Source organism: Cibotium barometz, chromosome 2, assembly GCF_041138505.1.
Source record: "Cibotium barometz isolate CiBa-2024 chromosome 2, ASM4113850v1, whole genome shotgun sequence".
NCBI lineage: Eukaryota > Viridiplantae > Streptophyta > Polypodiopsida > Cyatheales > Cibotiaceae > Cibotium > Cibotium barometz.
In genome coordinates this window covers 7,216,733-7,239,056 of record NC_141047.1, presented here as the reverse complement: position 1 = coordinate 7,239,056, position 22,324 = coordinate 7,216,733, and the positions used below count along the sequence as shown (strand labels likewise).

The following is a 22,324-nucleotide window of genomic DNA, read 5'->3' as shown; positions in this document are numbered from 1 at the left end:
TGGTCTCCGCACCCACATTTCTTAGAAGGCATAGCAGTTTTCTTTTCAAGTTCAAAAGGCCTCATTCCAGTGAGATTTCATTGTCTCTCCTCTTTTGGGATGTGACATAATCTTAAGAATCTACTGGTTTCGTCAGTATGAACCTATTCCCATTTGGGGGCAGGACACCTTTATTATCTCTACAGGTTTTCCTGAGCCTGTCATGATTCGGGGGGATAGGAGCATTCTTGGCATCCCTATGATTTCGCATCTCCAAGCCAAACAAACTATCCGCAAGGGAGCAAAAGGAGCATTGATTTATGCTCACACAGCTTCTATCTCATCGATAACCGCTGTCTCATCATCTTTAGACCCTCAGTTGGCAGATCTTCTTTCTCATTCAGACATTTTTAAGGATGATCTCCCACCCAGTATCCCACAGTTTTAACTAATAACCTTGTCCTTAGTCAACTCTTCATCTTATATCAGTATTTACTTATTTTTGGGAAGATTTTCTTTCTTATTTCAATTCATCTCCTCCCTACATTTGGATTAATCTAATTGGCCCCTCAGAACCTTAATCTAAAATTTTCAAAAAATCTGGACCCTTAGGCTAAGGCCTTTTAAACAGATTATAATTTATTTCTAATGCACCTTCTGAAATCCTTTTTGAACTTCTGTTTCGGGGGAATTTATTTTCATAAGAAGAGATATTTTTCCATCCAAAAATATCTAAAAATTGAATAACCTCTCTCTAGAACATTTTCTCTCTAAGCCAAAATAGGTAGAAACAAGATATGTTAATATTCTGACAAGGGGAATGATTACAGGGAGAGAGATTGGACATCTTGAGGGGCTGGGGGAGGAATCTTACACTTCCTTGGCCCACATAAGGAGATGGGCAATCCTTGAGCTGGTGCCCAAACCCTTGACATCTGAAGCATCTGTTCTCGCTTCGAAGCTCTTCCCTTTGCATTCTCTTGAGAGAGCCAAAGTTCCTAAGAAAGTACTTCGAGGAAATGTTATTCCTTCATTCTTGAAGCTTCATGTCTCCAGATTTAGGTTGGGACCTTGGTGTCTCTTTGGAGGAGGCGAAAGGTTGGAAGAACTTCCCGGTGTCTGGAATCTTTTGAAGGATGAGGGAGCTGGCTTTGGCGGGACTTTTATGATGAAAGCTTTGGCGATGTCCTTCGCCATTCTGACAGCTTCTGCTATGGATACTGGCTTGGCATTTTTGACTAGTGTGTTTAAGGGTTCGTTCATTCCCCGAATGAACCTGGACATAAGTTGCTCTTCGTCTAGGGGTGGTAAATACTTGAGTAGAAGAGCAAATGCCTGGTGATATTCTTCGATGGTTTTGCTCCCTTGATTTAGTTGGAGGGAATGTCACATGCACCCTGCACTGTAGTGCATGGTGACAAGCTGGCTCATCATCAGCAGTGCGACATTCGTACAGTATTAGTTCCATTCAGGATGATATTTGTCGTACGCCGTGACCCCATTGTATATCCTCAGTCCAGGATAAGTCAAGCGCGAGCTACGTAGGTCATTCTCAGCCATAGTCAATCAATCTAAGTCCCTTAACCCACTTAAAGAGACGCATTCATGCATATACAATCAATAGAAACCTTAGGGCTTGCATCAAAAAGCATCCTGCATATTGCACATCATTCATACATAGCATCTAGACCATTGCAGGAACCTCAGATAGCATCCAGGATTTTTCTGGTAACATTTTTAGCATTTTATACATCATTTAGACATTTTTATTTGGACATGTGCAGTCGGTCAGCACTGTAGCCAGCCGACTGGCACATCTTGTCCATATAAATAGATGCTTTGCATAATCATTTAGTCATTCATCATATTCTGCAAGAGAGCCATCAAGCGCTTACCATCCTCAGCCCCAAGAGCATAGGAGATTGCAGTTTCAGCCCTCTCTTCAGCGTTTGTCTCCTACAACCCTAGGCACCTCAAACGCATGAGCATTCAGCCATCTACATCAATAAAACGCAGCAGTTCAGCATTCAGCCTTCAGTCCATCTTGCGTTTTCTGCATCCATGCAGTTTTCAGCATTCATTCATTCATCGTTTTGCTCCAGCCACTAGGTGAAGGTAAAACGCAGCATTCTCATTCATTTACAGCATTCATATACAGTCTAGAACAGTCCCAAACAGCCCCTCTCTCAACCCTAGCTTTGCATCCCTCCCTCATACCATTGGGAAGAGTGCATAGGCTCGAGATTGGACATCTTTGGTGCTTCTACAACAGTGCACAGTTCAGCCCAACACTTGGTCTTCAGAGGTCTTGCGTTTGGCTTATCGTCAGATACACCATCAGTGTCTTTAAAGATAATAAAGCAAATACTATCTCAGTAACGGGATAGGGGGCCCTTCAGTGGGTAATTCGGGACCCCATACGGTGTACAGTTCTCATCTCTCTCTCTCTCATATCTCTCTAAAGTTTGAAGTATTAAAGTGGATTGCTAAACTTGCGAAACTCGGGATACAAAAGACGGTGTGAGCATTTGTGTGACAGGATCCAACAATACGAAGACTTCCGCTGCATGTTACACAACAGCATTGAGACGTGGGTAGAAACATAAGAAGAAAACACCAAAAAGCTCAAGGATTCCCCACAAGTAGACCTCAGCCACAACTCTCCAAAGCTTTATCTTCAACCACGACTTCGAACCTCAAAATTTACTGCCACAAGCAACATGTCTTCTTCAAACACATACAAAAACTGTCTTCATCTAACAGTCATCAGCAACAGTTGAGCAAGAACTAGTCTGAGTCATGTCTCTAACAAAGATACTACACAAAGAACCTAGGACACACATCCTTAGCCGACTCTCTAGTCTTCAGAACACCCTTTGCTCTGAACCAAACAATTCCTCACACTATCCTTTCCTTTTCTCTGAAATCTTGAAAATCAGCAAGATCTCAAGCCTGCAAACTTCTACAAATCAAATTGGCGTGCAGGACTTCTCCACTGCAGTCACTCCAACTCTCTCCTCTCTCTGGTGCTCTCTCTAGCCACCCCTCTTGGAATCCTCGAAATCTTCCCAATTCTCTCTCTTTAATCTGTCGCCGCCTCGCTTTCTTCCAAAATGTTGTGCCACCCGACTTACTCGATCGCCCATACACTTTCCTTTTTTGTTTCGCACCTGTGCATAGACACTTGGCTGCCACACATCACTTTTGCCACCTTGGATCGCCTTCACAGCATCCTATATACATTTAATCTACTCTTACACCATGTTTAGATTGGGCTTGGGATTCCCCTCACAACGTTTTACCTCTCGTCCTTCAGGAGGGGTCTTACACCACATTAGGGCCCCAGTTGGGAATCAAGCCCCTAGCACACACCCTCCTCCATTTCTGCTTTCCCCTTTGTGCCATACAATTTCATTAATAATGAATTATCAAAAACATCTCGTCTCTTGATTACATAATAGCCTTTTAAGTAGGCTTCATATAACGCTAGATTTGGTACTTCTCCACTTGCTAATTCTAATCTAGGGTTACAAAGAAACATCCTCTTTCAAAAGTGTAGAGTAGAGTTCCAACAGTAACTTCCAAATTTGGAATGACTTTCAAAAGTAGCTACCTTAAGGAAGTGGAGAGTAAAAGGCTATTTACTGAGCATATAAATATCACATAACTCTTTTTCCTAGTGCCTCTTTCAAACTAATAAGCCATGAAAAAAGTTGGAGCCTTTCGAGACGTATCAAGGTGCCCAAAATTGAAAAAAAACAGCCATAGGATGACCCAATAGGTTATATACCTAGATGAATCCAGGAACATGCCCAAATTCACCTTTTAGGAACGTGCATGTTATATACTCATGGTAGTCAACCCACAAGACTATATAACTATCAACTCCATTATGCATAGTATGGACTAGATACTACGACATCCCCACTAACGTCAACAGTGCCCAATAGTGGGTGTAGAACTCTGTATCAAGATATGCTCTCACACACGCACTCCACACACACACATAAGAGCATATATTCAAACAAAGCCCTTCGTACTGAGTTTCTGTCAAACCTCCGGAGATGCAAGGCAGACTCAGCCATAATGAAGCCTAGCACTAAGGGAAGTGGCAAATAGAAAGAATTAGTACAGCAAATAAGTAGTTGATAGGGCAAATGCACCGCTAAAGATATTATGAATGCAACCCTTGCCTGTCATTTGTATCACCAACCTCCCACTTTAGCATAAGGTGGACGCAAATTGCTCGCTTTTATTGGCAGCTGGGAACAGCCCACTTGAGTCCAACTGTCACAATCCTCCAGAGATATGTGACATGCGGAAGGATTTCCTGGAGCATGATGGATTCACTCATACAAGAGCTGGTGACTAGTAAGTAAGAAGAGTTGGTGACTCTGACTACTGAATTTATGCACTCATACAAGGGTTGAGTGTGTAAACTCATGAAAGAGTTGGTGACTTTGTTCAGTGAGTATGTGCACTCATGGAAGGATTGGTGACCCTAGTGAGTTAACTGGACTCATGCAAGGGCAGTTGCTCTAGTGAGTACAGTATTTGGATCCAGCATGGGTGGTGCCCACGGTCACGACTGTTTTGGTGTACAAGATGGCAAGTTGGGAGATTTAATCCAAATCATTGTGCACAATCATTTGCCTGTGAAATGCACTTGCATGTGTGACTTGTTTTGTTTGCCTAGACATTGCATGGTATTTTGCCTGTGAATGTCCACGGGCATCAGGGATGCCTCGACACCCCGTGGATGCATGTGTGCACACCTGTTTGGGATTAAGGCGATGATTTTTATGTGTTTTGTAGGTGAAAAGTGTGTACACTCAACCTTATTTAATTATTATTTCCTTTGTCTACTAAAGTCTATGGTTGCAAGTTCATACTCATTAAAGTTTGGGCAGACAAACTTATAATTTATAAGAGAGTTCACATCCGGCTAGACTTTATTAATGAACCGGGACCAGTTATGAGTGTTGGGCACCCAGGCACTGTACGAGTTGCCAAAAATGGCCGAGGTTTATGGCACAGGAGTTGCTTTTCTGGGAGGCGGTGTGCTGAGCAAGTCAGTGGCAGCCAAAAGGAGCTGGTCGACTTCTTCTTGGGGGAGCTCAAGGCTATTGGACAGCAGAAAACAGAGCTTTGAAGCTGGCCGACTGCTCCTGTTGATGCCAGAGAGCTGGCCGACTGCATAAACATGTACTGTATAGTTAGTCAACTAGTTGAGCATGTATTGTGTGGCTGATCGACTGCATAAAAAAGTGCGGCAGAGCTGGTCAACAGGGAATTATCTTTTTTCTTGTGCTGGCCGAGTTGTATACAGGTCTTCTAGTTCTAGTCGACAGTTTCTCTTGCTTCCCTACAGGCTGGCTGTGCTGATTTACAGCATAACTCCGCAAGATAACAAGGCTTTCTTGGGTGGCTTGTGCCGGGCTTCAACCCTATTCACTGGTTGCAAAACGATTTGGCCAAAGTGCTGTTTGGGCCTGTTTGGAGCTGTTGATTTTCACAATCATGTGGACAGCCGTGAAATCAAGGAAACAATTGGTGACTGTTTAGCCTTGGTTGGTGATCAAGGGCTTGGTTTCACTGGAAACACTCGCTATATAGATAATACACTTAGCACTCCACGGCTTTGTAGGTGAGTTGGTAAGTAGTTGGACTCTTCAGCAGGAGGTCTCAAGTTCCCCCTCACCTCAGCCGATGGACACCTGGTCCTCCACTAGTGGAGGATAACGGTATCTCCCCCACTCCTGGGGTGGGTTGAACGAAGAGGTGAAACATCGTCAATTGAATAGCAGGATCTCTACCTGGGGTGGAAAAACACACACACACACACACACTTGGCACCAAACCTGTCTTTCATTTCTTATGAGCTTTCATGTATGAAACTCTTAATACAGCTGATCTTCTCATATTTTTTAATGACATGCCAGATGGTGATGTTCTTCTGAATATACCTTAGTCTAGATGGTCATCACTGGCAGAATTTTTAACTTAGATTGTGCTTTTAAATCTTCTTCTTATTCCTTTCAACCACTGGGTTTATGAGAACAAGCATACAGTGGAAGTGATACAAACATCTTATAGAAGACCAGCAGTGCGCCATAAAGGAATGACGAGAGCTAGAACTCTTACTGAGCATCAACAGATCATAACAGTGAGTGTGCAGCGATACCTAGGGAGGATTTTCTTTTTCCTTCAACGTGGAATATCTGAGAACCTGCTGAGCACGTATCCATAAGGAAGTCCCCACACACACACCGACACGAACTGTGGGAGAACATGGGAATGGTCCAGAGGAGCTTCTCCGCACAACAAAAGAGGGGTGTAGGCAACTCGCTTTCTGCTGATGTACCCCCCTCTCAAGCAAGCAGCATATCTCTCTTCTTCTCAATTTTGCATTGGCAGTGTGCAAAGATATCTGATTGACTCCCTCTCTATTGGTGTACCTCCTCTCAAGCAAGCAAGGACCACCCTTGTTCTCACTTCAGCATTGACTGTGTACTAGGCAACTTGATTTATTGGAAACATGTCATCTAAACCTTAAAACATGGAAAAGTGTCCCCCTGGAGACAATTGACCAGATCTGGTCAATTGTCTCTAGGATGTGTGAACAGAGAAAGAAAAAACCTTTGCAATACGTGTGATCTAGCTAAGGCAAAAAGCATGTCATCTAGCTAAACTAAAAAGTTTAAAACATGGAAAATTGAGTCCCCCTACATGACAACCATGTAATACATGTAAATGTGTGAACAACATACCTCTGGAAACATGTCATCTAGCTAACCTAAAAACCTTAAAACATGGAAAATTGTGTCCCCCTACATGACAACCATGTAATACATGTAGGATGTATGTGTACACAGAGAGAGAAAAAACCTTTGCAATCACTTCTGCTGTCTCTTTGAATTCTGTACACCTTGTAACATTGGACTTCGAGAGAAAGTCATCAATTAACCTGATACCTATATGATAGCCCCTGTAAATCATTAAAAGTAATGCCCATCAAAAAAAACTCCTTTTGCAACTTCGACTTGTTTTACAACTCTCTCTCTCTCTCTCTCTCATGGATGAGCGGCCCATGGATTAGCGGTTTGGGGCCTATGGGACACAAACCAGGCCACTGACAGAGATACACATAGCAGTATGGAACTGTAATGGTTCACTATGGGTGCAGCCTGGACGACTGGAGCATGTTATGGTGGGGAGAGACATCATCCTTCTGACAGAGACACATCAGAGCCCAGAGAGAGGGCTACCTCGAGTAGAGGGATTCCAGTGGGAGTCAGCATACAGGAGGACCACACGCCAGGGTACCTCGAGAGGGTCGGGGGGGAGTAGCAGTCCTATTCAGACGGGAGCTACAGGGGAGACTGAGAGTGGCAGCACAGGATCCAGAGGCCAGATACATGTGGATCAGCTTACAGCTCTCACAGGACAGGGTTATATACATAGCTCTATGTTACTTTTCTCCATCAGGATCCTCCTATGTCATTACAGAGGACATGCCACAGGAGGAGGAGACAGGAGCCTCGCCATACACTTGTCTGTCAGAGGAGATTATGCATTATTCTACACTAGGGGAAGTATTTCTTACGGGCGACTTCAATGCCCACACACAGAGCAGACAGTGTGAGGTGTATGACTATGATGACATGGAGATCCTCCACCCTGTGGATCCAGAGGAGATAGGGGCTAGTCGGGCACCAGAGGACACTGGACCAGATAGAGGACATTATGGGGACCACTTACTAGAGTTGGGAGCCAGGCATCATCTCGTTATTTATCACGGGATGCTACAGTGGCCGGGATCAGGAGGGCTAACATGCTTCCCACATGGGGGTCATACACGGACCGGAGGCACGGTGGTAGACTACATTATGGGGTCTTTGGAGGCATCACAGCTTGTCACCTCATTCTCCATTCCACCTCGTCCTATTGGGGCAGATCATACATACTTGGCATTTTCACTAGCCGGATCACCAGTATCACCAGCCCCCACATACCGACGCCACACACTACCATCTACTTCACACATGACATGGCAGACATATACACTGGCAGAGTAGAGGATGGGCTCCTACTCATGGATCCCCTGACATCTATGGATACCATTACAGCCCAGCTGGCATCACTCCTACACACGGCTGCATTACAGAGCTTCCCACATCGTGTACACTCAGGAGAGCCTGCGAGACCTGGGACTATGCCCCAGAACAGATGGTATGATGACGAGTGCAGAGCCCTATACTCACGACTCCGCATACAGAGAGCCTTGGGAGCCATCACAGAGCAGGAGTCGAGGAGAGAGATGAGGAGACTTACTCGCCGCAAAAGGCGGGCCTTCGCAGAGATACAAGAGCTAGAGATCTTTCATTTCTTCATGAGTAGAGATAGCCCTGTCTCATGGCGGCACTTCAGAGAGCCCCGGACCCCGACACCTATTGCAGACCCACAGACATGGCACACATATGCAGAGGGTCTATACCATGCCCCACAGCAGCCACCTATACCTCAGCCACAGAAGCCTCGACCTACCACAGCTAGCTTCTTTACCCACTCGATGGTACAGGAAGCTATCTGCCGCCTACAGCATGGACGGGCCGCCGACCATATGGGCCTGCAGGGTGAGCATCTCATATATGCAGTAGATTCTTTAGCTCCTTTTCTTGCACACCTGTTTAACAGGGCACTAGCAGAGGGTTTGCCTGCGGAGTGGACGATGCACACCATTGTGCCGATTCACAAAACAGGGGATATGCTCGATCCGAGCAACTACAGGACAGTTATGGTTGGCCACGTGCTGGCCAAACTCTATGGTGCAGTGCTGGAGCAAGAGCTTAGCTTATATGCTGAGCGAGCAAGTTTACGCTCATCAGGGCAGGCAGGCTTCAAGAGAGCTTTCTCTACCACTGACCATGTATTCACTTTGAGATGTATGATTGATCAGGCCAGAGTGAGGAAGAGAAAGCTCTATTGCTGCTTTGTGGATTTCCGCAAGGCATTTGACACAGTACCACGAGAGAGGCTCTTTCAGCGCCTGCAGTCTCTTGGCATACCAGCAGATATGACATGGGGCATCTATGCATTATATGAGCAGGTTTTTGGGCGAGTCAGATGTCCAGGAGGTATGAGAGTGAGGAGCATTATGTATGCAGATGCAGAGCATATACAGCCATCAGAGAGAGATATCCCATTTTATTCAGAGAGCCACATTCCCTACGCCAGATCTTTGAGGCAGCAGACCAGCGCATACTGGGGAGATACATTCTAGACATACAGCGCCACAGAGAGACATTATTACAGGCTCAGACAGCTCCAGAGGGGGGGCGACAGACACAGATTACTACATTTTTTCAGAGATCCATCCCCCTCCCAGCCCCTACACGGCAGGGAATTACTCTCCAGAGAGCAAAGACACTTAGAGCCCGCAGGAGACAGAGGACACCTGGCTTTCGGACACCACGCCTATACCAGAGAGAGATGACAGAGATCAGAGCTCAGTTTCACAGAGAGGGTGCGGAGGGACTCGCTCGCTTCAGAGCACACCCAGGCATGTTCTTCAGGGAGCTGTGGACACCCCCTTCACTCATGTATACCATTTTATACCCCCAGTATGGTACAGGATGGAGCTAGCTAGGTTGCATATCATGATTGTATACTCCATGCATATAGCTTTGCATTCTCCTAGTAGTAGAGCTCCATCCCCTGCACACCCAGATTCAGCTTTTTTATTCAGTACTTTTTCATTTTGTTGGGATGACAGAGGATACCCCATACAGGTACTCCGATTTGTCTCATAGGCCAAGTTCGGTCTTTTGGAAGACGTTAATAAAATCTCTCTCTCTCTCTCTCTCTCTCTCTCTCTCTCTCTCTCTCTCTCTCTCGCGGCCCGTAACCCACCCAGCCCTGACCTATCCCTAACCCTAATGTTGTCCTGCCCCCGCCACGAGAAAGCACGATTTATGTGGATACGACTCACCAGGCCTAGCATGAGAGTTATACATATTGCAGTATGCTAGTCCCCATATGCACCTCTATTTGTTGGCATTGCAGAGTTCTCCCAGTAAGGGGATATACTACTGGGGACTTTAATGCTCGGACAGCAGGCAGGCAGTGTTTCCATGCTGATGCCATCAGATTGTCAGAGATTGATTTGGCTGACATGGCATTAGAGAGTAGCAACAAAGATGAAGGGGGTGTCACAGCTTTATGGTAGAGGCACTTCCTAGAGATAGGGGGGATGCATGAACTGGTTATATACAACAGGATGACAAGATGGCCACAGTCAGACAGAATTACGTCCTTCTCACATGCAGGGGCGGACTAGCATAGTGGACTACCTCATGGGGCCTCCTGCTCTCATACCACAGATCCTGAATTTCACCACCACCACCACCACCAACGATCTGGCCATGGAAACAATAAACTAATGGAATTCTAAAAAATCACGTAAAATCATCAAATTAGAGCTCAAGCACTCACCACAATTTGGGGGTTTTACAAAATTCAGACTTCTCCATCAACTTGGAAGTCAACAGAAGCTACACAATGCTTGAGAAATTCAATGAGGCCAACTTTCCAACATGGCAAATAAAGACGCGTTTTCTCATGATGAGAGATGGTGTCTCGAACATGGTCAGCGGCACAGACGTTAAACCAAGAGAAGGAGATGAGAAGATTCACACCTAGAGTTACTCGAATAACAAAGTCATGGCACTCATTGGGCTCGGTTTGTCTAATAACCCTAATTCATCATGTGGACTTGGATATCCTACATAGGCATATCTGTTTGTTTTGTATTCATTGATTGTATTGATCATGGCCAACGTGCCCGTGGATTGTTCTTGAATAAATTCCTGAAAGGAAGCGGGGCCTATTCCAGTGTGGTGTACTGTGCAAGATCCCTATACCCTTCTTTCCCTCTCCTCTCTGTCTCTCTTTACCTCTTGGACACGTGGTTGAATCTGTCACGGCACGCCCCGTTGGGCTTACACTGACGACACTTTACCACATAGTCTTTGACTTCTGCCCTCACCTTGGGCCAGTAAAACATATGTTTTCTTTTTTTCAACTGGCCTTTGGCCCAAGATCCGCCCAGGGGCCCTTATTTATCCACCCGTAGGCGATGCCGCCGAGGAAGCACCAAGGGGGGCTTTGAACCCAGGACCTTTTGGTTCTAGACAAACACCTTCACCACTTGAGCTATCACCTCATTGGCAGTAAAACATATGTTTTACCAAGTCATGGATTTGTTGCACCCCAGAGGACTTGCTCTAGGATGTCATGACAGTCATAAAGGATCCTCCTACTAATCTCAGCACTATCCAAAACGGAAACTCTACCACTTCAGAACAACAATCTGTTCCGAATAAGATACTGACCTCCAGCTACCTTGACAAGTGGAATGACTCCTACACTCGTCTGTAAAAATGGAGCTCCTTGCCTGAACTTGCTACCAAAACAACCAAAATATCTATCAATCTCCCGTAGTTCTCTTAGGGAATCATAAAGGTCAACCTAAAATCTTGGTGAAACTCAAAAGATTCACCTCCCCAATTCGACTAAAAACATCTGCAACCTTGTTCAAGCTACCCTTCCGATACCGAATCTCCATGTCAAAATCATGCATCGACACTGTCCACTTGCCTTCCTCCCTCTAAACTTAGGTCTATCACAAACATATTTGATTGTCTCACAGTCAATCAAGACAACAAATTTAGATCCATACAAGTAATGTCCCAAATTTTCAGTGCGTGAATAACCGCATATACCTCTTTCTCCTGAGTATGCCATCTGACCTGGGTATCATCAAGCTTCTTGCTACACGTCGGCCCTCCTAGAATAAGACAGTCACAAAATCAATGGTATCAGTCTCAACCACATTTGGTTTGCCATGATTTGGTATAGCTAGAAGTGGTGTCTCTCACCATAAGCTTCATCCTTTTAAAAGCTTGATCAAGCCTCTCATTCCATGTAATAGGAGCATTGGACTTTCGTCCACCTCCTTTGAGGAGGTTAGAAAGGGGAACCGTTGTATCTGAATACTCCCTCACTGACTTCTTACAATGAATCCTAAAAACGAATGAACCAACTAACAATCCGAGGTACCGGCCAATCTAAAACCTTTTGGATACACTCAAGATCTATGCTCATCCCATCTCTGAAAATCCGATGACCTAGGTATGTGATGTCTTTACAAAAGAACTCACACTTGAAAATTTTTGCATACAACTCGTGCACGCCTTAGAATCCCTAAGACATGCCTCAGGTGCTTCACATGCTCCTCCAAAAGAATGGCTATAAATCAAAATATTGTCTAAGAATATAGGATTATACATGTGGTAGTGACCGTGTGAACAAGGGCTTATCGGGGACACTTTTTCCCTCTACACATTCGGAGCTCAAGGCACACAGGAAGAGATGGGAGCCGACCCGATGTGCGATGAAGTAAGGGAGGGAGAGACTATGGAGCAAGTGCACGGTGCTGCCACTAGTCCAGGGTAGGGACAGAATACAAAATTAGGGAAGGAGAGGGAGGGTTGGGAAAACCAAAACACAACAAGGTGCTGCTGTAGGAGAAATGCAACAAAGAAGTGCTGTCCAGGAGGCAAAAAACAGCCCCAAATCAATGCAAAAAAACATTGATTTGTGCTCGAAGTAAATCTCCAAACCGCAACCACCAAGGAAGCAAAAGAGAGAAAACAAAAACGCATGCTGAAAACTCTTCTTACTGAACTGTGGAAGCACAAGATCTCTCATACCAAGTGAGAAGATGTGAATATGAAGAAGAAGCAAGTGGAGATCGTACAAGAGAGAGTAGACAACCAAGAGAGATCCAACACTTGAGCCAAGAACTCAAAAGTATTGAATGCTTATGAAGGCACAATGGCCATGCTTACATACACCTCATGGAGAGCAGTCGGCCAGTAGCAAAAGGCACACGACTATAGCAAAAGTGATAAATACCTAAAAATAAGGTATAAAATAGTGAAAAAATATGGGAAAAATCCCTAATGACATCAGAAAAATATCTTGATAAAAAGGGGCATAAAATGGAGTAAAAGAGAGCTGGAGATAACATGTCCAACAGTTTTTGGTTGTCTTGCATATGCCTATGTGCCTCAACAGATGAGAAGCAAGCTTGATGACAAGGCAGCAAAATGTATTTTTGTGGGGTAAAGCAATGGTAGCAAAGGCTACTGTCTCTATAATCCACTCAGCCAGAGGATTTAGAAGAAGCAAGTGGAGATCGTACAAGAGAGAGTAGACAACCAAGAGGGATCCAACACTTGAGCCAAGAACTCAAAAGTATTGAATGCTTATGAAGGCACAATGGCCATGCTTACATACACCTCATGGAGAGCAGTCGGCCAGTAGCAAAAGGCACACGACTATAGCAAAAGTGATAAATACCTAAAAATAAGGTATAAAATAGTGAAAAAATATGGGAAAAATCCCTAATGACATCAGAAAAATATCTTGATAAAAAGGGGCATAAAATGGAGTAAAAGAGAGCTGGAGATAACATGTCCAACAGTTTTTGGTTGTCTTGCATATGCCTATGTGCCTCAACAGATGAGAAGCAAGCTTGATGACAAGGCAGCAAAATGTATTTTTGTGGGGTAAAGCAATGGTAGCAAAGGCTACTGTCTCTATAATCCACTCAGCCAGAGGATTTAGAAGAAGCAAGTGGAGATCGTACAAGAGAGAGTAGACAACCAAGAGAGATCCAACACTTGAGCCAAGAACTCAAAAGTATTGAATGCTTATGAAGGCACAATGGCCATGCTTACATACACCTCATGGAGAGCAGTCGGCCAGTAGCAAAAGGCACACGACTATAGCAAAAGTGATAAATACCTAAAAATAAGGTATAAAATAGTGAAAAAATATGGGAAAAATCCCTAATGACATCAGAAAAATATCTTGATAAAAAGGGGCATAAAATGGAGTAAAAGAGAGCTGGAGATAACATGTCCAACAGTTTTTGGTTGTCTTGCATATGCCTATGTGCCTCAACAGATGAGAAGCAAGCTTGATGACAAGGCAGCAAAATGTATTTTTGTGGGGTAAAGCAATGGTAGCAAAGGCTACTGTCTCTATAATCCACTCAGCCAGAGGATTTTTTAGAGTAGAGATGTGGTGTTTGCTGAAAATGTAAATCAGCCTATGGCTGAATTTGGTAGACAGTTGTACGAGGGTCAACAAGACATGTTTGAAAGGGTACTTTCACTTGCAATTGATGGTGCAGCATTACAACCCGCAATGAAATATGTGTTGTAGCCAAATAGACATCATGAGTATAAAAAAAACAGCCTTTATACATGATGATGTAGAAGAGGTGGTGAGAGAAGAGCGGACAGCTCTACAGGAGGCCAAATCAATCCCTAGATGAAACTTGGTTGAACACAATGCTAATTAATACACTTAAATACACCAAGATTTAATGGACAACAAACTCAATACAAGAAGTAATTTGCTGAATGACAAGAGACACACAATGAGCCGGAAAGGCCGGCCCCTCCCTCAAATAAAGTATATTGATCTTGGGAGAATCAAGTACATAGTGTCATGGGCATTTTTGACCAGATTTCCATACCAATGCATATGAATACAATATTGCAAACAATGTGGTTGTCGGTGTAGACTTGCAACCCACACTACCCTCTAAAGTGCCCATGTTCTCTACCATATGCTCTCTTCTTCTTTTTTCGTGAAATGGTGTTTTATATATGTAAAAATGTACATCAGCCACATGGCTCACACAGAACCTATGGCCCCAAAAAAAACCCCCACAAAAGATCCTCTAAAGGATTATGACCATGCAAACCTGTACACTAATAAGAAAGCCTCCTAGCCAAATAAGCATCCCAGATATAAGCATCAAAGATGAGCCAGCCGAGCCGCGTAGACCATAACGAAATAACATCTACATCCAGTAGCTGAGCTGAGAGAAGAGAAGAAAACTACCAAAGCAGCAAACCGCGGATACGTAGAATGTGCCCATGTATTCCAGACAAGGAATCAAAGATGAACCCATTCCGTGTAGTCCAAATATGCCAAAGTCCTGTCCATCTAAGGAAATGGAATATCACAAGGTGACTGTCCGAAGTAATGACTTGAGGACAAATCCCAAATATCCACTGATGAGCCGAAACAGTAGACCTCTCTACTGCCTCCCAAACGCGAGAGACAAAAGACCAAATCTGACGGGCCACTGGACAACTCATGAACAGATGCATAACTGTTTCAGTGCATGTCGTGCAAAAGAAGCAAGAGGCCAATGTAATTTTACGACGGCTGAGTTGATCCCGTGTAGGTAACCCTCCCACCAACATCCTCCAAATGAAAACCTTACCTTGGTAAGGGAGTTTAGACTGCCAACCACGCATAAGAGTTTTCTGCCGCCATGATTTAGACTTGTGCAATCCCCACACCTTATTGGCCTTGGCTGAAACCCAATCTTTCTCTGATACGAGCTTATGATAGACCTGGTTAGCTGAAAGTGATATCAAGTCACCAAATTTACATAGTGCCCAATCAAGCCAAGGCTGATCTGCAGATGGCCGAGGCAATGGAGTAAAAGGCTCAACTGCATGCATGATGTCAACCCATAGTGGCTGAAATGTTCGACTCCCTAAAGTGCTGCCGAATACGACGAAACGAATATGGCCTGTCACGACCAGGTATCACAGCATCTCGGATTCTAACTAAGCCTAACCTGACCATGCGGTTAAGTCGTATGCGTGAAGCATCTCTGTCTGGCCAAACAATGACACGCGACTCCACAAATGTTTCGAACTGCAAAGAGTTCAAAAGTAGTCTTTCATGACCAGGATCCCACCAAGCCAATAGTAGAACGTCATGCCAAGAAAGGAGAATTGTTGCTACCATATGCTCTCTATGGTAGCAACAATCTGCAAGAGAGCACGTAGGACAAGAGAACACTACACAAGGTATGTGATCATAGAGTCCAGTTCATCCCTCCTACTACTTGTTTCCATATTTAAGTATCAAAGCTTACCAATTGCAAGTAGAGTTGGTGTAGACTTGCAACCCACACTACCCTCTAAAGTGCCCATGTTCCCTACCATATGCTCTCTATGGTAGCAACAATCTACAAGAGAGCACGTAGAACATGAGAACACTACACAGGGTATGTGATCATCAAGTCCAATTCATCCCTCCTACTACTTGCTTCCATATTTAAGCATCAAAGCTTAATAATTACAAGTAGAGTCGATGGCAGCGGAAGTCTTCGCGATAGAAGCATTTGGAGTCTTGAAATCTTCGATTCGTCGCGATCCTTCGCGACAAAAGTCTTCAAGAGGATGAAGCTTCCCCTGGGAAAGCTTCCGCTATGGTTCAACTTGAGAAAGGAAGGCTGAAATTAGGATTTTCAGCAAAAAGACTAGAATTTACAACAAAAATAAGAGCTATTTTGCTAAATTTTAGTCGTGGGAGAGTGAACACCACCTGGAAACACTCTTGGAAGCTTGGAAAACACACTAGCAAGCTTGGATGTGGAGTTGGGAAGAAGAAAGTGCACAAAATACAGCCAAAGAGGCCTCATGAAACGGGCACCTACTTCTAGAGAGAGAGGGAAGAGAGATGGTGAGTTGTCCACTCTAGGTGCTAGTAGAGAGGACAAGTGCCTTGTGGTGCAAGTGTCATGTGCAAGACATGCACAAGCATATCTCAGAGCTAGTCCTGAAGAGGGAACAAGATAAAGAACCAGATAGGAGCAGATTTTGGAGCATGAGTTGCTAGATTTGGCAAGTGATGGACTGGTGTTGGATGAGGGACTCCTATCGGCTACAAGGACAGCAGTCAGCTGTAGCAAGACTTTGGTTTGTTTGTCCAAAAGCTGGCCAACTGTTGGTCGGCCAGTTCACTAGGTCCTCCGAGGCCTATAAAAAGACACAATTGCTCCTCGTTTTGGTCATTCAGTCCAGCAATGGGCTGGGTCTTAGAATTAAGCCAAGAGTAGATATTTTAACCTTTTCATTGAAGGCAATCAAGGGCTGCAAATCTGATGTACCTTTTGTACTATATGATATACTGAATTCTCAGCTATCTCTCTCTCTCTTCTGCTTGCGTTTTTTGCATCAACATGTCCCAAGATGTGTTTAGGGCTGAAAGAAGACTCCCAAAGCTTCCGCATGTAGCATTGGTATCAGAGCATCAGGCTCAACAAGGCTAAACACTGATTCAATCCCAGATGAAGCTGCACAAGTCCAAGGCACAGGAAAGTGCACAGGTACGAGGCCCAAGGCAAGGAACACAAGACAGGGAAGAACTCCCAAGAGGTTGGTTGGTGGTGTTCCACAAAGCCCAAGGGGATGGCAGTCTTGTGAGTCGGGTGCCACTTGGGGCACCCAGGAAAGGCTTTTAGGCAACGGTTCCAAGGGAGGTTGATCCTCCAAGGGGTGGAGTGAGAGTGCCTCATTTCTCATGAAAGAAGACCAAAGACAGTGTTCAAGGACAGGGCAGGAACGGAATGGGGACTGGATGAACAGATGCATAGATCTTCATCAGAGTTAGAGTGGATCTAGAGACCGGGCCAAGTGTTAAATGAAAAGGTTGCCAGAGTAGGAAGGATGACAACGGGGACTCCGGGAATAGAGAATGGGATGATGACAGTCATCCAAGAATACAGATTGGAATCCTGTCATCAAGTTTAGCAGAGGGGGATGTCATGTGCAAGACATGCACATGCATATCTCAGAGCTAGTCTTGAAGAGGCAACAAGATAAAGAACCAGATAGGAGTAGATTTTGGAGCATGAGTTGCTAGATTTGGCAAGTGATGGACTGGTGATGGTTGAGGGACTCTTGGTGGCTGTAAGGACACCTGTCGGCTGCAGCAAGACTTTGGTTTGTTTGTCCAAAAGCTGGCCGGCTGCTGGTCGGCCAGTTCACTAGGTCCTCCAAGGCCTATAAAAAGGCACAATTGCTCATCGTTTTAGTCATTCAGTACAGCAATGGGCTGGGTCTTAGGATTAGGCCTAGACTAGGTATTTTAACCTTTTCATTCAAGGCAACCAAGGGCTGCAAATCTGATGTACCTTTTTGTACTATATGATATATTGAATTCTCAGCTATCTCTCTCTCTCCTCTCCCTCTCTCTTCTGCTTGCGTTTTTGGCATCAACATGTTCCAGGATGTGTTTAGGGCTGAAAGAAGACTCCCAAAACTTTCCCATGTAACAACAAACTAGAACGGACACATGGCTGGTTGCTCCCATTTTACAAAGGGGATAAGGTTTAGGCGGTGGGTCAATCAGTGCTAATTCCTAAGGCTAGGTTTATGACCAATACTTACCACCTGTCACATGCCACATAACCATATCAGCAAATAGTTTCACACGCACGGTTCACGAGCAGGCAACACCTTACCCACAACTACACATTGGTCAGGCAAGCATGAAAATAGCATGCAATTTTAATTGCAAGCAAACACATAAAGATACTCTACAATGCAGCATTGGTATGAACCAAAATAGACATGCTTCAGGCAAGTACAGGAGGTACCAGACATAATGGAACACCAATCCTCCAGACATTTCCGGGCATGTACACACAGGCACAAGTCCCAACGGAAAGCCAAGTCCACAGTATCACATGAGTGGCATCAATCCCCGACATATGCAGGTCTTGCTCCCACCCCTACCCATATACTATCCTACAATCCTCCCCAAGTCAGTGACTCCATGAAGCTTACAACAACCAACTATCATACATGGTCTTTCTACACTCAGTTATTGCTGGAAGGAGCCGGTGTGTGGATGGCTATGTCCACAGCTCACTTGGAGGACCCTACTTTGTGAAGCGTATTGGATGCTCGGGCTCGTCTTATCATCATTCATTGCACGACTCCATCTATACACGCACAGTTTGTCTCTACCCGGAGTAATGCTCATTAGATGTGGATAGAGATCCACAGGAGGTATGGGAGAGCTTCGACAATGAAGATTGCCAAATTGGAGTCAGATCTGGAGAAGCTTACAATCAATGAGTCAAATAACTTGATTGAGAAGACTGGAGAGTTCACTCGTATCACGCTACAGCTTGAGGAGTATGGAAGCACCATCAAAAATCCCATCCATAAACTTCTTGGTAAATTGCCTGGACCTCCAACAACAACAGCAGCAAAAACAAAGACAAAGACAAGGGTAAACACGATTCAAAGAAGTCCAAGGACAAAAGCAATGAATGTGATTACTGTGGCAGGACAGGTCATACTCAAGCTGCTCGGCGTGATGACTCTCGAGCAACCAAAGCCAAGTATAAAGTCCAGGATGCTTCCAAAGCATCTGACAAGGACAACACCAAAGACGAGGGCAAGGACAAAGTTTCAAAGGAGGGATCTGCCAAAGCTGCATACATGGCAATCACACATTTATCTACTTCTTCACAGGATTCACACCTCATGATCACAGCGATGACTTCTCCACAAGAGGTCAGTGACACACCTGAAGCAGTGGAACGGGTCGGTGATAGTGGTGCTTCTGCCCACATGACCAATCAAGCCCATATCTTGGAGGACTACCAGACACTCTCTTCTTCAGTTCGTATCGGCGACAACTCTTCGCTTCCTGTCACACCGGTGTTAGTAATGTTTCTTTGGGTTCCTCTACCACCTTACATGATGTTTTATATGTACCACGGATTTCCAAAAATTTGTTTTACTGTATACAAAGCTTCTCATAAGGAACTTGGTGTGTACTTTGATGATGAGGTCATTGAAGTGATCGACAAGAAGACTCACACTGGTGTTGGTAATGTTTCTTTGGGACCTTACATGACGTTTTATATGTACCACGGATTTCCAAAAATCTGTTTTCTGTATACAAAGCTTCTCAAAAGGAACTTGGTATGTACTTTGATGATGAGGTCATTGACGTGATCAACAAGAAGACTCACACCGGTGTTGGTAATGTTTCTTTGGATTCTTGTACCACCTTACATGATGTTTTATGTGTACCACAGATTTTCAAAAATCTGTTTTCTGTATACAAAGCTTCTCATAAGGAACTTGGTGTGTACTTTGATGATGAGGTCATTGAAGTGATCAACAAGAAGACTCTCGATTGTTGCCAATGGAGTCCATGATGGGAGTCTCTACAAGATCACCAACTTTTCTTCCCAGATCCCTCGCACTGACTCACATATTCATCAGCTTCTCTCCCCCTTGATGGCTTTGGTTTCTGAGGCAGATACTTCTCTATGGCACTCTCGCTTCGGTCATGTACCCATTGTCTCTCAGTGTCACATGCACTCTGCACTCAGTGCATGGTGACAAGATGGCTCATCAGCAGCAGTGCAACATCTGTACATTATTAGAACCCAGTAGGATGATATTTGTCGTATGCCGTGACCCCATTGTATATCCTCAGTCTAGGATAAATCAGGCACGAGCTACGTAGGTCATTCCTCAGCCTTAGCAAGTAAGTCGGTCAGTCAAGTCCCTTAACCCACTTGGAGAGAATCATTCATGCATGTAAAGTCAGTAGTAGCCTTAGTATTTGCATCAGAAAGCACTCTGCATTTTGCATAACATGCATTCATATGCCTATGCATCACTTAGAACATCACAAAAGCCTTAGGAACTTCACTAGGATTTATCTGGTATTTTTTTAATATTTTATAGTATTTTATTAGCATTTAATGCCATTTTATAACATAAAGTTTATTAACTTTATGACCAGTCAGCCAACTTTGACCAACTCCCAACTAGTATAAACAGGCAAGCATTGTGCTTAGAAGCCCATTCAGCCATCAAAATCCAGGCGCCTCATATCCTCAGCCCTAGGAGCATATCCGCCTGCAGCAATAGTTCATCCAGCCCTCTGAGCATCTGCGTTTGCTTCTCCAGCCCTCTGAGCACCTGCGCTTTGCTTCAGTCAACCCTAGTTCTCCAACGGAGCAGTTCAGCAGTCCCACACAGCAGTTCAGCAGTCCCTACAGCAGTACAGTCCTCAAGCGCAGCCGTACAGTACCTCCACAAGCCCTAATCAGCAAACATATCTGCGTTTTCTGCATATTCCTCAGCAGACCTGTGCACAGTCCCCTACAAATCTGTGTTTCAGTCCTACAGCAGTCCTCAGCCTTCTATGCATTATCCACACATGCCCCAACCATCTAGTGAAGGTAACACAGCATTCATAAGCATTTTCAGCATATTTTCATAGCTTAGAACAGTCCACTACAGTCCCTTCTCCGCCTCAGGTGTGCAGCCCTTCCTCATGCCCTTGGGAAGAGTGCATAGGCTCGAGATCAGTTCATTGTGGTGTTTCTACAGCCATGTACAATTCAGCCAAGCTTCCGATCCTCCGAGATCTTGCGTTTGGCTTATCTACAGTCCACAGTCATTCTCTCTAAAGTAATAAAGCAAATACTATCTCGGTAACAGGATAGGGGGCCCTTCAATGGGTAATTTGGGACCCAATCTGGTGTAGTTCTCATCTTTCTCTCTCATATCTCTCTAAAGTTTGAAGTATTAAAGTGGATTGCTAAACTCACGAAACTCAAGATACAGAAGACGGTGTGACCATTTGTGTGACAGGATCCTCCAATACGAAGACTTCCGTTGCATATTACATTGGTATCAGATTCAGCTTGTCCACACACACAGTATCCTAGCGTGAGGGCATCCTTGGATGGTCAAATTGCGTTCCGGCACGACCACCGACTTCAGCATCATGTCTATATAAGAGAGTACTCATCAGCCGGAAGACGTCTCCCCCGAAGGAGACCATGCTCTTCCGTCTACAGCAGACACCATAGCTCTTCTTAGAGCTCCGAACCAGCTGCTCATGGAGCGTCTCCAACTCTTGGAGGCAGCAGCAGCACGTCCTCCTCCGCCTCCAGCAGCACCCGACTACATCTCCCTCTTCTTTCAAATGGAACAACAAAGGAGAGAGAATGAGGCCCAAAGGAGAGAAGAAAAAGCAAAAAGAGAAGCAAGAAAACAACAAGAAAAAGCAAAAAGACGGGACTATGAGGAAGCCCAACGCAGGATCGACGAAGACCGGCGTCACGCTGAACTCGCCGCTCGGGAGCACCAACGTGAGCTTGATCGAGACCATATGTTACTCAAGCAAAAAATGGAAAAAGGTGGCCATACACTTGAGGTATCAACATCTCTCTCAGTTTCCCCAGCCATAGGTGCCACCAGCCCGCAATCCGCAGCATCGACTATCGTCATTCGCAGTCAACCAAACTTCAGTAAGTACGATGGTAAGTGTGATCATTCAGCAGTTAATCAATTTATTCATCGGTTTAATGCTCATTTTCCACTAGCTAGGATCACAGACCCACAAGATAAAGTCC

The 22,324-nt window shown here is 44.7% G+C and overlaps 1 protein-coding gene across 1 annotated transcript in view; it reads right to left on the bottom strand.

Moving 5' to 3' along the window:
• The window catches only part of LOC147640596 (Transport protein particle (TRAPP) component), a 66,374-nt gene that overhangs the window by 33,127 nt on the left and 10,923 nt on the right, over positions 1–22,324 (bottom strand). The window contains exon 3 of the mRNA XM_086813347.1: positions 6,868–6,967. Coding sequence (XP_086669473.1) covers positions 6,868–6,967 — 100 coding nt within the window. The remainder of the gene's footprint in view (positions 1–6,867; positions 6,968–22,324) is intronic.